The sequence below is a fragment of the Elephantulus edwardii genome, unplaced genomic scaffold (genome assembly GCF_000299155.1).
Source record: "Elephantulus edwardii isolate Elephantulus edwardi_28Jun2011 unplaced genomic scaffold, EleEdw1.0 scaffold00016, whole genome shotgun sequence".
Lineage (NCBI taxonomy): Eukaryota > Metazoa > Chordata > Mammalia > Macroscelidea > Macroscelididae > Elephantulus > Elephantulus edwardii.
This window is the reverse complement of record NW_006399766.1, coordinates 12,483,447-12,507,020: the sequence shown is the minus strand read 5'-3', so window position 1 is coordinate 12,507,020 and position 23,574 is coordinate 12,483,447. Positions and strand designations below refer to the sequence as shown.

The 23,574-nt window shown below is 41.1% G+C and overlaps 1 protein-coding gene across 1 annotated transcript in view; it reads left to right on the top strand.

Moving 5' to 3' along the window:
* The window catches only part of ENOX2 (ecto-NOX disulfide-thiol exchanger 2), a 210,546-nt gene that overhangs the window by 149,042 nt on the left and 37,930 nt on the right, over positions 1-23,574 (top strand). The window contains exons 5-7 of the mRNA XM_006881795.1: positions 5,383-5,616; positions 8,900-9,112; positions 13,467-13,573. Coding sequence (XP_006881857.1) covers positions 5,383-5,616; positions 8,900-9,112; positions 13,467-13,573 — 554 coding nt within the window. The remainder of the gene's footprint in view (positions 1-5,382; positions 5,617-8,899; positions 9,113-13,466; positions 13,574-23,574) is intronic.

Sequence of the window (23,574 nt, the reverse complement as noted above, 5' to 3'; positions counted from 1 at the left end):
CACTTTAGAGAGCTGCCTGGCAGCAGATTTTTCTGGAGCCACAAATCTCTGGATTTCTTGGTTGTTTAGGTTTCAAGGGTGTTAACTATAGATACAAGTAAGAAGAAATAATTGACAATTAGAGTCTTTTCTCCACTATCATAATGTAGCCTATTCCTCCAGTTGTAAGAATTTATGTTCCCTTGATGTTGAGATATATACACATATATGGACCTGTGGCACTTGCTGCAGACAGTCAAGAACTGTTTTCTTCAATATGGATTGAAGCTCAACATCAAGAAGACAAAGATTCTCACTGCTGGGCCAACAGGCAGCATCATGCTAGAAGGTGAAGAGATTGTTAATAGCTACAGCTTGCTTGGCTCCATATCAGCAGCCAGGAAATCAAAAGACGAATTGCATTGGGAAGGTTCCTGTCAGGGTAATGAAGAGCAATGATGTCAGTCTGAAGACTAGGGTGCTCCTGATACAGGCCATGGTCTCTGCAATTACTTGCTATGCATCAGAGAGCTGGACAAATGACTGGAGGTGATAGAAGGAGAATTGATGCCTTTGAGCTATGGTGCTGGTGACAAGTGTCAAATATACCGTGGACTGCTAGGAGAACAAACAAGCTTAACCGGGAATGGATGAAACCAAGATGCTCCTTGGAGACCAGGATTTTGAAGCCCCATCTGACTTGCTTTGGGTATGTTGCAAAGAGGAAGCAGTCCTTGGAGAGGGATGTCATGCTTGGGAAGGTGGAGGGACAGCGCAAGACAGGAAGACCCTCGATGAGATAGATTGATTCAGTAACTGGGGTAATAGGGGTGGGTGTGTCGGAGACGATAAGGTTGGCTCAGGACAGGGTAGAGTTCAGAGCTGTTGTACATAGCGTTGCTGTGAGTCGCAAGCGAATCGACAACACATAAAATAAATAGTTAATATCCAGTTCTAGTGCAAGCAATGAAGACGAGAAAATGAGCTAGTGTGTAGAGTAAGGCAGGGTGGGATGGAGGGACTTTACTCCTCAAATAATAAAGAATTGAAGACATTTTTGAACAAGGAAGCTGATTGTTTCTGAAAGATTTATCTGACAGCTCTGTATAAAATGAGTTAGGAGGGAAAGAGAAACGAGGAGAAAAGCTGAGCAAGAAACCTGTTGTGATAAGCTGGAGAAGAGTTGGGAAAGAGAAGCCAGCAAAGAGGGGTAGGAGAAGAAGAGGCAGATGTGGAGGCCTCATTAAGGCTAAGTACTACAGAGTCTAACCGCTGAAGACTGAAGACAGCACTTAGCAGTGACAACAGAGCATTCCACAATAGACTTATTTTAATAAGAAAGGTCTTGAAAAGCCCCGCACAGTGATACTTAAAAGACAGCAGGCTGCTCAGGAGGAGTCCATCTAAACATCACTGAAATTGGCGCCCTGTTAACAGCCACCTCCTGGAAATGCTCTCAGGGCTGTCAGAGGCAAGGGGATCACAACCAGTGATGTGAAAAATAACTACATTTTGCCCTTTCAAGTTGAACTTGCTGCCTGCAAGTTCACAAATGCCAGACATACCCTGCATTGAAGGGCTGTTATTCTGTAATGTAAAAGAAAAAGGGTCAAACAAATGGGGCGGGGAGAATGAAAATTCCTTTGGAAAAAGTTCTAGAAAAATGTAGACAATCATCGTTGGGTATTTCCTGTTGGGGTTGGAGCTCCTCTGGTAGCTGGTAGCCCACTCAGTAGCTTTCGCGCTGTCGACCCAGGGCTCTCACCATCCTCTCATCTGGCCCGCCCCACAGCCCTGTGAGGGTGGGTGGGCGAGCTCCTCATTATGAGCCCCCTGTGGCTGATAGCTCTGATGAGCACATAAAATGGGCGCCAAAAGTGTGCCATAAACGGCCCGGGAGATAATCTGCTTGTGAAATGTATTCTTCCCCCTTCTGAAAAGAACTTGTGGCAGTTTTACAGGACATTATTCTTTCTAACAGCTTTATTGTGCTATAATTGACATACGTTGAACTTTACACATTTCAAAAGCACAGCTTGATATGATTTGGCATACGTTGTGTCTCTGTGAATCCGCTGCTAGAGTCAAAATAATGAACAGAGTCATCACCCCCAAAAGCTGCCTCATGAGCCTCGGTAGTCTCTTCTTCCTGTCCCACCTCCAGGCAACCACTGATCTGCTGTCAGGTTAGTTTGCGTTTTCTAGAGCTTCATAGAAATGATATCATACATTATGTATGTACTCCCTCCAGACAGATCCAGGTGTCCAGTTGGTATCATTTTCCTAACACCTGAATGTCCTTTGACTTTTTGGAGGGGGGAGGGGAGGGAAGGTCTACTCTTGATGACTTCTTGCAGAATTTATATTTAAAAAAAAAAAACTAAAACAACTCAACATTTAGTTCACATTTGTTATTCAAAGATGTTTTTCTGGGTATAAAACTCTAACTTGAGTTTGGAGGTTCGGTTTGGTTTTTCTCCTCACACTTGTGGCTTTTGCTCTTCTTTTTTTACATTGTTTCTTAAAAAAAATGATGGGGTCTTTATTTTATGATTCTAATTACATTACCTAAAATGTAGTTTAATTTTTCCTGCTTCCTCGCTGTGGTTCTGATTTTCATTCCTCTTTGTATCCGGCACTTTCCTGCCTTCTACGTTTTATCACAGGTCAAAATACTACCCTTTTGACATGGTATGATTGATAGTTCTAAGGATTTCCTTACTGGTGTTATTGTTTACCTTATAAGTTTGTCTATTGTTTGAGTAAAAGTTGAGCCACAGGGGTGAGATTTGTTCCAGGTTTGAAAAGGTAGGAAGCAGCATAGTCTCGGGAATTCCAGCGGTCTCTATCGGACCATTAATTCTTGGCTGTTTTTGTTTGTTTGTTTTTAACTTTTGTCCCACATTTTCCAACTTTTTTGCATCAGGGATGATGAGATGGCACAGGATAGGGCAATGTTCAGATTTGTTATTCAGAGAGTCACTATGAGACATAGTTGCCTTGATGGCACCAGACAAGAAGATCCTTATTAAAGGTATCCTCTTCACCACTAATTTTGAACAATTTTGCTGTGATGTGCCTTGGTATGGTTTTTGTTCTTATATTTAGTATTCATTGAACTACTTGGATCTATGTTCATAGACCTCAGTTTGGAAAGGTTTTCTTACCCTTATTTCTTCAGATATATTTTTCTGTCGCCTCCCTCTCTCTTCTCTTTCAGGGCTTTAATCACACGTATCTTGAGCATTTTGAAATTGTCCCATAGCTCATGGAGGCTCTTCAAATTTTGAAATGACTTTTGCTCTCTGTATTTCATTTTGAATAGTTTTTACTTCTTCAACTTCACTAATCTTTCCTTCTGCAGTGTCTACTTTTTCATCACTCATATTCACTTATATTTTTTAAACACCAGTGTTATAGTTTAAATCTCTACAGGTTATAATTTTTTCACTTTTTATGTCTTTTGTGTTTCATTTTTCAAACTTCTTGAACATAATGCAATCTAATTATAATAATTATCTGGCATTTTTGTTTATTAATCTATTACCTGTAAAACTTCTGAATTTTGGATTGCTTGGTTTTTTTCCATCCTCATTATAGTTCTTGTTTTCCTCTTCCTTGCATACCTGCTAGTGTTTTTTTTTTTTTTTAGATATCAGACATAGTGAATCTTACATTTTTGGGTATTTTTTAATTCCTATAAATGTCCTTGTATTTCAAGATGGATCTAGAAATGGCCTTTTTAACTATGAAATTTTTTTCCCCATTTTTTTTCTCACCTTTACATCTCCTTTTCAGCTGGAAAGTCAGCTGTGAGTCAGCCCAGTTCAGTAGCAATGAGTGTGTATGTGAGTCATGAGACTATAACCCTTCTTAGTACTGTACCCAAGCAAATATATGTTTCACATATTTTGCCCAGATTTTCAGTTGTTTTAGGCATAAGGGGTAATCTGATTCTATACTCAATATTGACCAGAAGCAGAAGTCTTTCTTGAATATTATTTTTTAGAGGCAGATTAAAGTCATGGCAAGCATGATGGATTTTACTTTTTAGTCTAATGTCCTGGATTCTGGTCTCTATCATCTGCTCATTGTTTCACTTTGTCAAAATGACTTAAGCTCTCTCATTGGTCTTCCTCTGCAAAATTGCACTGAAAATGAAAGATGATAAATACATGTGGAGCTCTGGTGACCTCGTGGCAAGACGCTGTGCTACAGTCCTAAAGGCACGCAGTTCAAACCCACCAGCTGCCCCACAGGAGAAGGATGAACAATCTCCTCCTGAGCGATAACTGCCCCTGGAAACCCTCCAGAGGGTCAGTGATAGGTCAGTTCGGACTCGACAGTACACAACAACAACAACAATAGAGACGTGTGGAAATATTTAACTTACCTCTCAAAATTGAAAAAGTTCTTAGTAAATGATTTTCCTCTATTTCTTATCAAGGGAGTTAGGTAGTATGTTGTTCATGCCATTGCATGAACTATGACTCTTAGGAACTCTGTGAGCAGACTTCCCCTATCTTGTGCCATCCTCATAATCTCCCACACCCTTGACCTTATTAGTACAGTCACTGTGTCAGTTCATCTTTTTTGAGAGTCTTAGTTAATAGCGGGGAAAAAGTAGAAGTAGGGGCTTAACTCCTGGTCATCTGAATCCCAGTCCTGTACCGCTTTATCACAATCATGCAGCCTCTTGCCTTCACCCCAGGGACCCAAACTCTATGTCACTGGGTGACATACCATTTCTCATCATATCTAACTTCTTTTCCCTATTGTAGTATGATTCAGCACTTCCAGGTGCACCTTTTGGTGTTGCTCTTGTGTGCCGCTGAATCGGAACTGACTCACAGCCGACCCTCCAGTGGGTTTTCAAAGGCAGTAAATCACATGGAAGATTACTCATCCTTCTCTCGCACAGTAGTTGGTGGATTACAAACCACATACCTGTGGGTTGGCAATGCAAATCCTTACAACTAATCCCCCAGAGCTCCCTCCAGGTGCATCTAAGAAGCAATTTTAGGGATTGAAATACTGAGTCAGTATGTTTCAGTTTTATGAGAAAGCTGGGTGGTGGTATAGCTGAGAATATTGGTGAAGTTACCCAAAGATACCATAGTTTGAGGCTACATTTTCTTCCTAGCCTCTGTGCCAAATGAGGCTCCTTATTCAGAAGTAGGTGGCAGATGGAAGAATAGAGCTCCTAAGAACAAGACTGACCCAAGCTATAGAACCCTAAGTAAACTAGTATCAGGGATGAGTCTATAAGCTCAGTTATTTGGTGGCTCACCTCGCTAGTAGTGGGAAGAGAATCTGGGAGTACTTGGTCACTTATCCAATCACATGTGAAACTTTGCTGCTATTACACTGCCCTCTTTTCTCTCCCTCCTGCTGTACACCTAGGTTACCGCATTCGCCTGGGCTCCAGCACCGACAAAAAGGACACCGGCCGACTCCACGTTGACTTTGCTCAGGCTCGAGATGACCTGTATGAGTGGGAGTGCAAGCAGCGCATGCTAGCAAGAGAGGAGCGCCACCGCAGGAGGATGGAAGAAGAAAGATTGCGCCCACCATCCCCACCTCCAGTGGTCCACTATTCAGATCACGAATGCAGCATTGTTGCTGAAAAACTTAAAGGTACAAAAGGCTTCATGACTACAAGAGCCTTTTCTTTAAAAAAGAAAAAGATATTTAATAATTTTTTTTTATGCTGTTGGCTCTTTGAATTTTGCATTAAAGGATCTCAAGCATTTCTGCATTGGAGCCTTATTCTACCTGGGAACTCAAGAACCGGGAGATTTATCCCTTCCACTTGTATCTCCTCCTTCCCTGTCCCTCCAGGTGGCATTTTTCTATCCAGGGTTAACTAGAAAGAAGCAAGTCTTCCCCACTTATCCACATCAGAGATTTTTAGTTATAACCTGTGACTTGGGACCTGTGCTCCCTCTTTCATAATGAATACAGATTAGTTTTGAATTTTAAACCAGGTAAATGAATCAGAATGCCAGAACTCTGTATGGCCTTAAACCACTCTGCTTAAATCCTCATTTTACAGAAGAGAAAACCAAGGGCCAGAAAGGTATAGCCACAGTGCACATTCTGCTTTGATTCCTCAGAGGCTTAGCCAGCACTACCTCTGACACTACCAAGGAAGTGTTTAACAAGTTCACGTGACCAACTTATTTCACACGGTTGCTATGGAGACTCCTACACATTGCAGATTTGGACAACTTTCTCTTTAGTATTAACTCCATTTGCCCTTGCTTGACTCAGAGACATTTTGCTTATTTAACATCCATTGCCCTGCCTGGCCTCCTGTGGCAGTAGCTCAAATCTAGCCTTTCTAATTCTCGGAACTTGGCTGGCTTTATTAAATGGATGTCAATGCCCCATTGATCTTATTGATGACACCCTCTCAGCTTTAATGATATGAATCACCCCTACCCCTTGTACTGTTGGCTCAGTAAGATACTACAAACTCCACCTTTTAAGTAGATCTCATTCCCTGATTTGTTTGCCCTGTATAGCAGAAGGGACTCACATGTTTCAGAACTCTCTTGCCTAGGTTGATATTTCCCCCCAAAACAGAGAAAGAGCAAACATAAACTCCAGAACTAAGATATGATAAATAATGATTACACTTTGAAAAACAGGAAAAGCAGAAAGGATTGATTGATAAGATGTTGTTAGTTGTTGGTAGGTGCCTTTGAGTTGAGTACAACCCATAGTGACCCTATGAATAACAGATCTGAACCCTGTCCTATCCTGTGCCATTGCGGCAGTCTCGGTGTCAATCTACCTGGCTGAAGGTCGTCTTCTCCTTTGTAGACCTTTTTAGTAGACCTTTCCAAGCATGATGTCCCTCTCCAAGGAACAGCCTCTCCTAGCAATACGCCCAGAGTATGTGAGCCAAACTTTTTGCCTCCAAGTAACATTCAGGCTGCACATTCTCCAAGACATATTTGTTTGATCTTTTGGCAGTCCATGGGATGTTCACAATGCTTCTCCAAAGGCACAGTTGAAAGGTATCAATTCTTTTTCTTCAGTTCAACAGAAGAAGAACTGATTGGTAAAATACCAAGTCCAAAGTTGTTTCCATGATATCAAACAAGTCAATCTGAATTAAAAAAAATACACCAATGAAACTTAATTTGCTGGTTATGTGGGCTTCAAGAGAAGCAAAAAAAGGGAACATCTACATCAAGACTCATATGTGAGCTTTGTTTTTTTTTTTTTTTTTTTCTATAATTATATTTTATTAATCTTCATAAACATTTACAGAGATTTTGGGCTTCCACCCATTCATTGTTGCACTATTCTCTCTACCCTCCTCCCAGTATGCACATCCAAAAACTTCTCCAGTAGGGTAAAAAGGGAAGCCACTGACTGGGAAAAAGTATTCGGTAATAACATATCAGATAAGGGACTTATATCCAGAATTTATGAAATACTTGAGCACCACAACAAGATAAAGGTAAATAATCCAATAGAAAATGGGCACAGGATATGAACAGGCACTTCACCGAAGACGACATTCAGATGGCTAACAAACACATGAAGAAATGCTCAAAATCCCTAGCCCTAAGAGACATATGTGAGCTTTGAATAAAGGGCACATGGCAAAAAGTTCAGTTTGTAGTAAGAGAGTGTCTACTTGCCCACCCACAGAGACACACATACTATACAACTGTTGGTTAAATCAAGTTGAATGGATTTATCATTTTTAGGGTTCATTTGTGGGAAAGGAAAAGAAAATATTAATGCACCTTTTCATGTGATATTTTATAAATGTTGTAAGAATTCTTTTCCCCCAGTCTGGTAGAAAATTGAACTAAAAATTCTAAATTTGAAAAAAATTGCAATGAGGGTTCTCTTCCTGGCCAAAGAAGTTTCTGGCCAGAGAGGGATGTGAAGCCTTAGAGCAGGGCTTCAATGCAATGCTAATGGACTCTCCTCCCAGGCGTTTTGAGCCATAGAATCTATAAGTAGCTGTCTCCGACACTTTGGAAAGGCTGTGCTAACTTTTTGAACTTCAGAGAATAACTTGTAACTCACTGTAGAAATCTACTTGGAGGCCTCCTCAGGCAAGTGAAAAAGAATGTGAAGAAATGTAGAAATAAAATGAATTGCATCAAAATAGATTCTGACTGTGAGTGAGTAGAAGGCCCGGGGCTGTGGTTTGGACAAAGAAATGATGTTATAAAAGGTCAGAGATGTAGGTGTTTATACCTTAAGAATTAATCACTTAACTCATTTTTAAGGCTACTCCTACCAGTGTAATTCTGTGGATCCGGGGTAAAGTTATGGCCAGAGCAATTCAAGTTAAACTTGGAGCTCAAGTTTATTTTTCCCAGCTAAGACACATAATTGTAGAATTACAAAATTCCCTCACTGTTCATTCATACACAGAGAGAGAAAGACCAGAGAAGTGATGAAATTTGCAGAATTGGAAAGCTATACTGATTAACTTTTCCCTTAAAGAACTAAAGAAGCAATTTTGTTCCAAAAAAAATTCTTCATACACCACACCAATTTGGCTGCTTTTTTCAGTCTTCTGTCAGCTGCCTGGGGTGGGATGGGGTGTGTGTGTGTTTACGCGCATGTGTGGGCACCCAAAAGTCACAGTGGCCTCTCTCCCAGCATATTGAAGTAACAGATAAAGACGTGGTTTGAGGTTTTTTTTAAATGACGATTTTAGTGAAGGTTTACAAAATAAAGGGTTTTCATTTGTTCATTGACATTTTTCTCCCGCCCCCAGTTCACTTTGGTACCACATTCCTTGTTCCAGATTGTCAGTTGCCATCCACACAATGTCTACTCATCCGTTTCCTTCATACAGTCCCCTCCCTTGTCCCATTCCAGTGTAGATGTTGTTACTGTTGATAGTTCTAGATAGAATTCTTTTTTTTTTTCTCCCCAGATGATTCCAAATTCTCCGAAGCCGTGCAGACCTTGCTCACCTGGATCGAGCGAGGAGAGGTGAACCGCCGCAGTGCTAATAACTTCTACTCCATGATCCAGTCTGCCAACAGCCATGTCCGCCGTCTGGTGAATGAGAAAGCTACCCATGAAAAAGACATGGAAGAAGCAAAGGAGAAGTTCAAACAAGCCCTTTCTGGAATTCTTGTTCAGTGTGAGTTAAAGTCCAAGTTCTGTTGGAGAGTGAGAGGGGCCTCAGTCACCACTCAGGAGATGGGGACCAGGCCTACGGAGCCGTCCTGTGTAATGGGCAAGATTACACAGTGTCTCCTGATACCGCCATACACCCAAGTTCATTTCCATAGGCTGGGTGTTGTTAATGGGTGCTTTCAGGTCAGCTCTGAGTCATCGTGGCCGCGTGAACAACAGACCTGAACTCTGCCCTAGCCTGTGCCATCCTCATCCATCTCCAAAATGCTTGAGCCCATTGCTGCAGTCACTGTGTCAATTCATATGGTTGGGGGTCTTCCTCTGCTTTTCCTAACCACCACCTTTCCAAGCATTATGTTCCTCTCCAAGGAATAGCCCGAGTAGTTGTTAGGTGCCGTCTAGTCGAGTATGACTCTGAGTGACCCTGTGAACAGTCAACCTGAACCCTGCCCTATCCCGTCCTCATCATCTCTGACACACTCGGGCCCATTGCTGCAGTCACTGTGTCGATCATCTCATTGGGAATCTTCCTCTCCTTCACTGAGCCTCTTCTTTACCAAGCGTGGTGTCTCTCTCTGGATCTGCCGCCCAATGTGTGTCGTTACACATTATTTTCCATCTCCTCCAATGCCTCTGTTTAGCTCCTTAGAAACACTAACACTGAGACCACAGCACTTTTTTATGTTCTCAGGTAAGTCACTGGCAACCCCGGGCCTCAGTGGAGAATTTGGGATTTCATCCCTGAAATCTTTTTCAGTTTTCCTTCAGATTTGGATCATTCTTATCATGTAACATACTTTGTAAGTACTCCATTTTCATGATACATTTAATTATGTTTCTCAAAGTGATTGACGAGGAACAAAATTTGCTACTCCTCCTTTTTGTATTTTATTTCCTTTTTTTCCTTCCGTGAATATGACAGGCACTATGACAAGGAGTGAGAAGCCACTGAAATGGCCATTTTTAAAGAGACATCCTGCTGCAAACGTTTATTATTGTTAAGTGCCATTGAGTCACATAGCAACCCAATGAACAAGAGATCTGAACTCTCCTATCCCCGACACATCAGTCTATCTTGTTGCGGGTCTTCATCTCCTAACATGTCCAAAATATGTGAGATGAAGCTTCATTAATTTTACCTCTAAGAACATTCTGGTTGTACTTTCTCCAACACATATCTGCTTGTTCTTCGACAATCCTTGGGATATTTAGTACTCTTCTACAACACCACAACTCAAATGCATCAGTGATTCTCCTGTCATCCTTATTCTTTGCCCACCTCTAAGATGTGTAGCAGCTGATGGTCTAAATCAGGTGGACCTTAGTCTTTGTGCCTGATTCATTGCCTTTCAAGGATATCATTGCCCTTGTAGGATCACGTAAATGAAAGAGAACAGAGGAATTATGGATATAGATATAGATATATAGATATAGATAGAGAGAGATAGACAGATATAGCTAGATATAGTTAGAGATAGAGAGAGAACACTCTGGTGTCCTAGTGGATAAAGACCTGCATTACCAACTCAAAGGCACGTTGTTCAAATCCAACCATCCACCAGCTCGTCTGAGAGAGAAAGACAGGTGTTTGTGCCTTAAGAATGAAAATTTGTTCTTCTGTATTTGCATGACGGTGATAAGCAGAATAATGACTCTCCAAGACTGCCTAATTCCTAGAACCAACGGATATGTAACTTTACTTGGCAATAGGGATTCAATACATATGAATAAGATTGTAGAGATGGTGACAGTGCCTTGTATTTTTCAAGTGGGTCCAACCTAATTACATGGATTCGAAAAATGGGAGAACCTTTTTACTGCTTAGTGGAATCTGAGAAAGATATCACTACAAATAATGTTTATAGCCATATCTGTAAGAGATGTAGCTAGATAAGAATGCTGGCTTTGAAGATAAAGAATATTGTCATGAACCAAGAAGTGTGGATTACATCAATGAATGTGGATGATGTCTAGGAAGTGCAAAAGGTGAAGTATATTCTTCCCTACTTCCTAGGAAGAAATATAGTCCTGCCATCACTATGCTTTTGGATCGATGGGACATGCGTCATACATGTCCTATGGATCTAAAAGTTGATAACTCTAAAACAATAAAGTTGTATGTATTATACAAAAAAATATAATCACTTAATTCATTTTAAGGCTATTTCCACCAAGATAATTCTGTGGATCCCAGGTAAAAGCAATTCAAGTTAAACTGGGGGATTATGTTTATTTTTCCCTGCTAAGACACAGAATTGTAGAATCCAAAGTTCCCTCACAGTTCATTTACACACACATCAAAGATGTGAAAAAAATTGCCTTATATGTATAGTTATGGTACTTTACACTTTAAGGTATAAATTCCTCATGTAAAATTTATAGCCTCTGAAAACCCAGTGGAGAGTTAGCTATGAGTCAGATCTGTTGAGATATATATGTATACACTTTATTCTCACCACTGGACTGATTGGCAGCATCACAATAGATGATGAAGAGATTGAGTTGAGATTGTTAAGAGTTTTAGTTTGCTTGGCTCCATAAACAACACTCTTGGTACCAGCAGCCAGGGAATGAAAAGATTAATTGCATTGGGAAAGTCTGCTGTCAGAGACCTCTCCAAAGTACTGAAGAACAACAATGTCCATTTGGAGACTAAGGTGCACCTGACTCAGGCCATGGTCTTTGTAATTATTTGCTATGTGTCAGAAGCTGGCAAATGACTAGGGATAATAGAAGGAGAATTGATGCCTTTGAGCTCTGTTGCTGGAGAAGAGTATTGAATATACCATGGAACTGCTAGGAGAACAAACAAGTTCATCCTGGAGAGGGAGAGACCAGGCTGCTCCTTGGAGGCAAGGATTCTGAGGCTCCATCTGACATACTTTGGACATGTTGCAAGGCAGGATCAGTCCTTGGAGAGGGACATCGCAAGAGACGAAGACCCTTGATAAGATGGATTGATTCAGTGACTAGGCTGATGATAGATATGTCAAAGACAATAAGATTGGCACAGGATAGAGCAGGGTTTAGGGCTGTTGTACATAGGGTCACTATGAGTCTCAGGCAACTCAATGGCACATGATAGATAGATAGATAGATAGATAGATAGATAGATAGATAGATAGATAGATAGGTCGAGCGTGTGCTCTGGTGGCCTAGTGGTAAGAAGCTGAGCTGCAATCCCAAAGGCACATGGTTTGAGGCCACCAAAATTATATATATAATTTTGTCACCTTTAGTAAAACAGCCTCAGAAATCCAGTGGAGGGTAGCTACTACTCAAACTGAACTTGACAATTGTAGCCATATTGTAAAACTATACATTCATGGCTTTTCAGTAAGGAATTCACCTTAAGAATAAGGATCCCGTTTTATGATACTTCTTTTAAACAATTACGGTCTTTTCCTATGTAGCAATCTTGACTGACAAGCAACAGGAGTTAAGAAGTAGTTTGATTGTCCATTTTCATTTGGAGCGTGTAAGTGGGCATAGAATCCAGGCCAAGTCATCAAGACTTCAGAATAAGTCGAAAGAGCAGCAAGCACAGAAGGATGTAAATCCTAAACTCGTGAGAAGACAGACTACAACATGTAGTAAGGAAAGAAAGTGCACTCCTATATTTTCTCTCTGTGAGCCAGTGGCCAGGCAAGGCTCCTGTCCTGCATTGTATTTCCCAAAAGAATGATGTTAAGACTGCTGTTTTTGAACTATTTAGGATCATGCCCTGAGAATCTTTGTGCAGTTCGCATTTGACACATTAAGTGCCCCTGTGAAATACTGTGTAATATTTACACAGTATTCCTCCACAAAATATATATTCCTTCTGTCAACAAGTCCATCTAAGTAGACTTGAAATAGCTGTGGTCCAGCTTAGGTTTTGATTCGATGCTACTGAATAAACCTGTCTCTACACACTACTGGAGTAAGCTCTGATGAAGTGAAGCATCCAGGCTCTTTTTGCAGGACCAGTTGATGAAAGGGACCAGGGAGGGAAAGGCTTAGTGCCATGTGCTGCTTGTTGCAATGCTGTGTGGGGTCAACAAAATCACATTCACTACCATGACTCTTGTGTGAACTGTCTGAAAGAACCCAGACCGCCTGCATTGTAACACTAGTCACCATCTTGCCCCAGACTTTCTGGAGTTCATGTTTTTCTTTCTGTGTATTGATGTCTGTGCCTTTGCGTTCCCTTTAGAATCACGATACCCTCACACAACCAAGCCCGGCCACAGTCAAGCATAATGTCAGAACAAGAAGATACAGCTAGTCTGATACATCTCTTCTCTTTCTTTTCTCTCCTCTTTTGCCATCCCTGGACGATACCCTGACCTGATTCAACTACTAATTTGATGTCACAGTTGAGCAGATCGTGGCTGTGTACCATTCTGCCTCCAAACAAAAGGCCTGGGACCACTTCACAAAAGCCCAGCGTAAAAACATAAGCGTTTGGTGCAAACAAGCTGAGGTTGGTAACTTTCTACTCTGGGAGCCCCTCCGGGGGACAGTTTCTTTAACACTTTATTGATTTGGAGGTTAGCCAGCATTAAATAGTGCCAAGCTCTTCTGGTCAAGAAGGCCCTAATGGAAAGCTTTAAGACGTGTTCTCTAGTCTGTCACTGTGCCCAGATCACCTGCTGCCAAAAGAGTAATAAATGCTTGTGTTGTTACCTTGAAGAAATTTGCTGTATGCAAGCCTTAGTGGTAAAATGGGAGCTGGGATAATTGTAAGTTTGTTTCTCCAAACTGGCTGGTCTTGGGTACAACAATAATTAGTGACCCGTGTTTCTAGTCTTTGTAATATTAGGGCTGTCTTGCATTTATTAGAGTGTCTTGACAGTTGAGGCTGGAAGCTGCCTTTTGCTACAATTTCTGAGCTCCTTTTCTTCAACCCGTTCAGCCGTCTTTACGGGTGGCAGCTTTAAAGGTAACGCAGGACTCTGATTTCCGATTAAGGTTGACACACACCTCTGTGCTTGTGCCAAAGTGACAGCTTTAACGTAATACCAGAACATGTGCGACGTGATTATAGGTTGCTATTCTGAATCCAAGATCAAAAGCGAAGGTGGGAGGTTTTGCTTTCACTGATCTACCTTTGGCAGCGGTGGTATGTACAGCCAAGCTCTGCTATTCCTGAAGGCAGCCTCCTTCCCCAGCCCCAGCTGGCAATTCACACAAGTTTTTCTAACCTCGATTCTGAATCCACTTTGCCAAGCCTGGTCGGGGGTCCTAGTCTGTCTGTCAGGACAGATGGCCACATTCCTAAACATTTGAGTAGCATGTTTAAGGCATTTACATTTTGTGAAGCACTTTCACTTTGGTTATCTCCCCTCTGAGAGCTTGACAGGAAAGGTGGTGTCATGGATAGAGCATTGCACATGGAGTCGCACGTCACGTGAATTCCAGCCTTAGTTCGGACAGGCTATAGCCGGATAACTTGGAGCAGGCCACTGCACCTTCTCAGTTCTCGGTTTTTTTCATTTGTAAATGGTAAATAATAAGACAAACAACCTTCCAGGATTAAATGAGAGATGGATGAACATTTGAAAAAATGTAAATACTGCATGAATGGTAAATACAATTAATTTGTTGCTCACAACTTCATAACAGAGTTGATACAAAACATATATGAAGTGATTTATACAAAAGTTCACAGCTACCAAGTGGTCTATTTGAGGCTCAAAATATTTCTTCTTAGTTTGAGCTCTGATCCAAACTGCCTTGTAGCTTTAAGCAAGTCATTTAACTCTGGGGGGCCTCAGTTTCCTCACGGATAAAATGAAGATAATGATCTATTCTCTTCAACCTTCATTACGTTACATGGGGTAAGTTGTGTAGCAGCATTTGAAAACCAAGAAGAAAAGAAGCCAGACCTTGTTCATAAACTCTGAGCCCTAAGAGATCGGGGGCTCACTGGAGAGAACCTGAAACCGTCAGCCCAGTGGATGGTTAGAGTCATAAAAACTTAATGGAATTTTTAACTATTAAAAGCATAATCAGGAACAAGAAGGAAGCAGTTGCTATATTGTAATACCAAATGAATTTAGGATCCATTCCTGGACTGTAAGGGCTACCTCAAGCTGTTGAGCCTCTACAAACAGAATTCAACCTTTCCATCCCAAAGTGTACTGAGTACTGTCTCTGTTATGTTAGACAGAGGAGAATGGGTCACTAATACGGCTCACTAAGTTCATGAGTGGGAAGAGTATCATTTGTTGTTGTTAGGAGCCCTCAAGTTGACTGTGACTCACCATCTCTGACCCTCTGCCTTTCCCACCATGAAGTCTTTTGTCAGGGACTGACCCCTCCTGACAGCGTGTCCAGAGTATGTGAGATGAAGCTTCACCCTCCTGCTTCTAAGGAGCACTTTGGTCGTACTTCCTCCAAGACAGGCTTGTTTGTTCTTTTGGCAAGTCCATGGGATAGTCATTCGTTCTCTCCAGCTCCATAACTCGAAGACATGAACTGTTCTTTCGTATTCCTTATTCATTGTCTATTTCTCAGATGCATAAGAAGCAATTGAAAATACCATGGCTTGCATCAGGAAAACCTTGGTCTTTAAACTGACATCCTTGTTCTTTAGCACTTTGGAGAGGTCCTTCACAGGAAAGTAGTTCATTAGCAGAGTAGCATGCAGTACATTTGTTTATAGATGTTGTTGTTGTGTACAGCTAAGTCAAAACTGACCCATAGATGACCCTCCCATGGGTTTTCAGAGGTAAGAGGGGAGTTGCCCATCCTTCTCCCATGAAGCCACTGTTGATCTTGAATCATGTACCTTCAGGTTTGCAGCGTAGCTTCTTGCCACTAGGCCACAAGAGCTCCCTCCCTTAAGAGTGGAAGCAGGAGTGGCATTCACTTCCTAAATAACTTGCCTCCTGAAACTCTTGGGGAAGTCTATTGTCAGGGACCTCTCCAGAATGCTGAGAAGAAATTGTCAGTCTAGAGCCTGGTCCAGGCCATGGTCTTCACAATTACTTGCTATGCATCAAAAAGCTGGACACTGACTAGGTATGATAGAAAGATAGTTGATGATTTAAGCTGTGGTGCTGGAGAAGAGTATTGAATATACCATGGTCTGCCAAGAAAACAAATAGGTCTGACTTGAAGAAGGTGAAACCAAGTTTCTCATTGGAGGCTAGAATTTTGAAGCTCCATCTTACTTTGGGCATGTGGCCAGGAGGGACCAGTCCTTAGAAGGATATCATGCTCAGAAGGTTGGAGCACAGGAGAAGACCCCAGACGAGATTGATTGATTGATTGATTGATTGATACAGTAACAGGGGTAATGGGGGGGTTGGTGTGTTGGAGAGTCAGTGAGACTGTTTCAGGATAGGGCAGGCTTCAGAGCTATTGTGTATAGGGTTGTTATAAACTGCAGGCCAATCGACAGCACATAACAACATCTAAAATAGGATACTGTAGCATCTCAAAAAAAGGTAAAACAATCCAGTCACAAGATAAGCACAGGATATGAATAAACACTTCACACACACACACACAAATTCAGATGACAAACACACACATAAAGAAATGTTCCAAATCCGTAGCTATCAGAGAGATGCAAATATGAAATTTCACCTCATTCAGTGCCGGTTGGGAGTGTAACCACTATGGAAGGTGGCCTGTCTCTTTTTTAAAAAGTTGGAAATAGAAATACCATTTGACCCAGCAATTTCACTACTGGGAACATACTCTAAGTGTTTTTAAATAGTTAATGATCATGAGCATTTTGTCATGTGTGTGTTAGCCATCTGAATGTCTTCAGTAAAATGTCTTTTTATGTCCTCTGCCCATTTTATAATTGGGTTGTTTGAGGTTTTGTTGTTGAGGTGTTAAAGTTTTCTACCAGTTTTAGAGATTAGTCCTTTGTCAGATATATCATTGCCAAGTACTCTTTTGCAGTCTGTTGATTCTCTTTGTAATCTTTTGGAGAGGTCTTTTGATGGATGCAAGGATTTAATTTTTAGAAAGTCCCAATTATATGGTTTATCATCTGATAATTGTGCATTTTTTTTATTCTATTGTATGCTCTATTCATGCCATGGATTAGGTCTTTGATAGTTGTCCCTATTTTCTCCTTTGATGATCTTTATAATTTTAGGTCTCATGCCTCAGTCCTTGTTCCATCTTGAGTTACTTTTTAGGAAAATGCATCTTTAAATGGCACTGACAATACGCTGTTTAAATGAAAATACCACAAGTCTACTGGGGAGGATAGAAATTTCAATGGGTAAGCGAATGGTACAGAAACTTTAGGAGGGGTCTTTGCCTTTTGTGGTGTAGTCTATCAGTAACCTGAGCCAGTCAGTTTTACGGGGACATTTTAAAATGCAAATTGCTTGAAAGTATTTTTGCCCACTGTCACCACTCTTAATGGATTCAGCACTGAATCCAACTTCTCACCATGGGAAATGGGGCAGATCTTGGAGGCAGCTGTTTTCCTTGTTGCTTGTACTCCAGTCGCTCAGAATCCTCCTCCTCCCTGCACTTACATGCAGTCGAGGAGCTCTGGTAGCCTAGTGGCAAGAAGCTGTGTTGCAATCCCAAATGCACATGGTTTGAGACCACCAGCTGCTCCTCAAGAAAAGGATGGATAGTCTCCTCCCATGCAATTTATTGCCTCTGAAAATCTGCTAGAGGGTCAGCTATGGGTGGGTTCCAACTCTACAGTACATAACAACAACAACAACAAAGTTATCTAAAGGGAGAAAACAAGACATTGGGACATAAGGCTGGGAGCATGTCTCTGAAGGGGCCAGAGGAAGTAAACACAGCACAGCTCCTCACAGCTCCAGAGCAGAAACCAGGCAAGGAGCCCAGCCACGTGGTACCTCTAGGGCCCCACCAGCAGCAAGAGGTTTATTTATTTGTTGCTGACTCTTAGTTATGGTACCAGCAATGGGTTTATTAGGGAAGGAAGTTGGAGAACAAAGGAGACAAAGAATACCACCCAATGCAAATCCGAGTTTTATCCCTACATTCCCAAGGCACAATTCCTCAATCGGTCCAGGCTCTGGTTTCAGTCCAGCAGTCAAATCCAAATTGTCTAGCAAGGTTTGCCCCAGAGCAGTTACAAGTCAGCTTCTTCTTCAAACATCCAGCAAGAACAACCAAACCTTTAACTGTGGCCCCTACAAATGCAAGTAGCCTCATATCACAGTTTCTCCATAGTAGTGCCACAGTCTCTTCACCATCAGGGTCTCGCTCTCACCAGGTCTTGACACCACAAGCTTTGCTTGCCTCAAGTCTTGTTTCAAGTCCTTCTCAAGTCTTTCTTCTCATAGTGGGAAGTACTCTTTCGCTTATCCTAGTCCCACAGGTGATACTGATTTGCAAGACCATGTGTCTGCAGTTAAGGTAGCTGGAGACCAGAGGCAGCTAACTGCAATGTCTTTTAAAAAAAAGTGCAAACTTCTAAGCTAATACCACATAGATATAGTGTCCATCTTAGGTTAATGCTCCCTTTCATCCCTTCACTGTGATGATATTTGTTAAGGTTTAGTTCCCAAAGTGAATTTTTTCCCCTCCAACTGGAAAATGGGGGTAGGGGGTTATCAGCTGAAATGTCCACCCAAAAAAACAAACAAATGGATCGAAACAAACAAAATGTGGATGGTACAGCCACACAATGGAGTACTATGCAGCACTCTCAGAAGCAACAATTTTGAAATATAACTATATAACATGGGAGAGACTGGAGAGCATTATGCTGAGTGAACTAACTCAGTCTCATAAGGACAAATACTGCATAAGATCATTATTGTTAAAATAGGAGGATAACTAGTAAAATGTGTACAAAAGTCTAAAGGTGGAAGGACAGGGGTTGGGGAGCTGAGGATGAAGAATGAGGAAATCATTGGGTGACAGGTAGGGGAGTGAAAGAATTAAGAAAGATCCAGTGGAGACCTAGATCAATGGTGATTAATTTTATAAAGTGCAGTTTATGGAAATGATCATATGAAACATAATGTAAATAAAGAAATACAGTATATATGAATGAAACACAATGTATACAAATTTTCCTTGCAAACCAATATAAAATAAAAGGGAATGAAAAAAAATAGATATCTCAGATACCCACTGCTATATGATAAGGTTTCTGAAGAAATAAAATGTCACTTGCTTTACTTGAAGATACTAAAAACATACTACCTTTGAGTTGATTTGTACCCCTGGTGACTCTCTGTCAGGTTTCCAGGCACCAGGAGCAAACTGTTCATCTGTCTCCTGTGAAGCAGCTGGTATATTTGAACCACTGACCTTTTGATTAGCAGTCCAACCTGTAAGCCCAGTATGCCACCAGGGTTATCACTTCCAAAATCTCTTTGTAGCCAAGAAAACTGTGCTAGCGTTTAGAGGGTTTGGACCTCTCCCACTTGGACTGGTTCTGGGCATCTTACAGGAAACTTTCGTTTTTCTCACCCTCGTTTCATCATTAGCTAAATGGAACTGGAAATTCTTATTCCTGAAATATTCTGTGGTGTTTGGATAATATTTGTCCATAGGTCTGTTATATTTCTAAGGAATTTTTTTTAAAGATGTGAAAGACCTGTAGATAAGCTGCATTACTTAGTAATTGAACTCTTTATACTTCTAAGAAAAGATTATGCCTTCTTACACAGCTGGAAGCACAAAGATGCTTTGTGGATGCTTAGCAGCTACAGAGCACGTCTTAGCTCTTGGTTAGATCTTGCTGCCCGGGATGTGTTCCTAGAAGGAACACAATTTACTCTTCTGAGAAAGATGGTAACTTTCCCAGGGTTGGGTGACGCATCTGTGAATTGGGGCTTATACCCTCTGACAGCCTGCATTTTTGTTAGACAACTAGAAGAGTCACGACTTTCCCTGATGCAGTATGTTGTATAATATTCTCATTTGGCAGCGTCAAACGTGGTTAAAATCACCCTTTCAGGAACAGCTCTTTGATTATAACTGAAACCCAGGCTTGGAGATAGAATGAACTCGTAGAAATGAGCAATTCTTTTATTGTTCTGTGTGCAGTGAGTTTGGACAAGACATATAAAATCTCTTTGACACAGTCCTTTAGAGTTCATTTTTCTCAAGCAAGTAATTATTTTTGTTTGTAAGGAATGTTTTGTTTTAAGTAATGCCCCTGCAACACGTGGGAGGTGCTATGTTAGCATCTGATTTTTCTTTTATTTCTTGACTATTGTTAATGAATAGCTCCTTTTTGAAAGGATCTTTTATTTATTGTTAGTGAATATTTAACCCAGTATAGAATGCATTATTTTTCCTAATAAGAATTTTTTGAAAAGGAGGTTATTGGTTGGGATGTTATTAACTCCAGCACTAATGATTAAGAAACGAGTGGATTATATTTGGGGGTAGGGGGTGGGGTTTGGGGAGGTGCGGGGGGGGATTGTGTACCAATGAGGGAGTTTTTCTTTTGCTTTTCAAGGAGAGGAGCAAATGGGGGGGAGGGGGGAGGGGTTTGTGCGGGGAGAAGGGTGCAACAACGAATGAATGGAATCCCAAAATCTCTGTAGATGTTCATTGAAATGAAAAATAAACAACCTAAATTTAAAAAAAAAAAAGAAACCTATCTGAAATCTCTATAGTCCTCTTAAAAGGAGGCAGTCTTTGCCAGACAGCTTTGGCTATTTCTTCATGATGGCCTGTTGGGACTAGCCACAGCTTAGTGAGGAGGAGCCCACCGTGTCTGCAGTACAGGTCTACAGATGAGGCAGCCTACTCCGAAACGTACAGTTCTGTCTACTTTGGTTTTTTACATGATTCCCCAGTGTGGGCTCAGTCATGTCCAATACTCTCTCTTTATGCTTTAATGAAAATCTGAGTTTTCATCTGATAGGTAGCACGTCCCTCCAGCCTAAAGAACGTTCCCTTAGCAATTCTTTTCGTGTTGACCGTATGGTGGTAAATGCTTCCAAGATTCCAAACATTTGAGGCCTGAAAGAGTTTTCTCTGACCATAGAGTTGAACATAAACAGACGGTTTCCCTTCCAGTATGTTAAATATAATGTTCCATCAACTTCTCTCTAATCTTTGTTGTTTCTGGAAAAGAAACACTGAAATTATAGTTCCCTTCTACATAAGGTGTTGTTTTTCTCTGAATGCTTTCAAGCTTTTCTCCTTATTTTTAGTACTTAGCCTTTGACTATGACACTCCTATATGCTTTCCCCCTCCCTCAACCACTTATATCCTGCTTGAATTTCACTCAAGTTCAGTAGGCTTGAAGGAAGTGCAGCCAGAGTGCTCTTTAGAAGCAAGAATGATGAGAATTTGTCTTATATATTGTGGGCATGTTTTCAAGAGGGACCAGTCCCTGGAAAAATACTTCATTCTTGGAAAAGTGAAAAGTAGAGGGTCAGTGAAAGAGAGGAAGACCTTCAAAAAATGATGGGTTGACACAGTGGTTATAACAGGCTCGAGTGTTAAGAGATTGTGAGGCTGCTTGGAATATACCCCAAGAGAATGAGAACTGAGGCATGAACAGAAACGTGTACACCATTGTTCACAGCAGCGTTCTTCACCATCGCAAGAACATAGAAAACAGCCCAGATGTTCAACCATAATCAAATGGATTGAGAAATTATAGTGCATTCACATGATGGAATACTATGCAGCACACAGGAGCAATGATTTTGTAAATGACTACCTAAGTTGGGAGGGACTGGGGATCATTATACTAAATGAACTAACTCAGTCCTGTAAGGACCAATACTGTATAAGACCATTATTTTAGAATGTGTACAAGGATCTAAGGTGGAGAGGGAAGAGCAAAGGGGTAAGGATGGGGGAGAGGGGCACAGAATCATAGGGTTGCACAGTTTGATGGGTGAAGGGAGGGGTGGGTAAAGGAAATGAGAAAGATCCAATGTGAAAAACAATGTATACAATCTTTGTAAGTAAAACAGTATAAGATAAAAAAACTATTTCAATTAAAAAAAGATTGTGAGGACGGTGCAGGATGGAACAAGGTTCAGATATGTCATTTGTAGGGTCACTATGAGTGATAGTTGACTTGATGGCATATAACAACAAAGTTCAATAAGTTTCTTAATATCTTTCACCAAATTTGGGAGCTTTTTAACCATTATTTGTTGTGGATGTTACTAAAACCAGCCTTCCATGGGTAACCTTTGTGGCACTTGACACACCAGTGGCATTGCTTTCAGTATCACAGCAACCCACAAGGTATCTCAATACAGTAAACTGACAGACAAATGCTGTACAATAGATAGATAGCTAGCTAGCTAGCTAGCTAGCTAGCTAGATAGATAGATAGATATTGATATGTTGCTGGACTCTATGAAGAATGTGGCATCAGGATTGGAAGAAGATTCATAAATAACCTTCATTATGCAGATGACACATCCTCACTTGCTGAAAGTGAGGAGAACTTAAAGCACTTGCTGCAAAAGATCAAACACTGCAGCCTTCAATACGGATTACATCTCAATGTCAAGAAAGCACACATTCTCACCACTGGACAAATAGGCAACATCATGTTAGATGGAGAAATGATTGAAGTTGTCAGTACACATATTGTTGTTGTTAGTCGCCATCAAGTCAGTTACAATTCATAGTGACTCTGTGAACAACAGATGTGAACCCTGTCCTATCCTGTGCCATCCTCACACTTCCTGACACATTAGAGCCCATTGCTGCAGTCACTGTGTCGATCCACCTGGTTGCAGGTCTTCCTCTCTTGCTGTCCCTACACTTTTCCAAGCAGGAAGTCCCCCTCCAAGGAATAGTGTTTCCTAGCAACATGCACAAAGTTTATAAGACAACACTGTATCATCTTTGCCTCCAAGGAGCACTCTAGCTGTGCCTTTTCCAAGACATACCTGTTGGTTATTATGGTGGTCCATAAGATACTCAGTACTCTTCTCCAGCACCACAGTTCAAAGGCAAAAGGCATCAATTCCTCTATGATCTTTATTCCTTGTGTATCAGTGTGTGTGTGTACACACACACACACACACGCACACGCTTCTGTCTGTTCTGTATTAATTCATATCATTTTACTTCAAGTTCTCTGTTACCATATTTTTCACTTTAGGACATCTGTTTGGTTCTTTTATTTATTTTGTTATTTTTTATTTTTTAATTTCTTCATTTTTCATTTCAATGAACATCTACAGAGATTTTGGAATTCCATCCATTCATTCATTGTTGCACCCCTCTCCCCGCCACCCCCCATTTGCTCCTCTCCTTCAAACGCAAAAGAAAAACTCCCTCATTGGTACGTAATCCCCCACACATATCCCCCAACCCCAAAATATAATCCACTCTGCAACCCTCATTCTGTACTCTTACGATAAACATAATGCTCTAAAATATAAAATATTCTCTCCCCCAAAGACGTCAGTGCCGTAAACATATTTCATCCAGTTTTTCTCAGTCTTACCCCCATCCCGATGTCAGCTTCATTCTACAACAGTGGCACCATATAGCATTTGTCCCTTTGTGACTGAGAT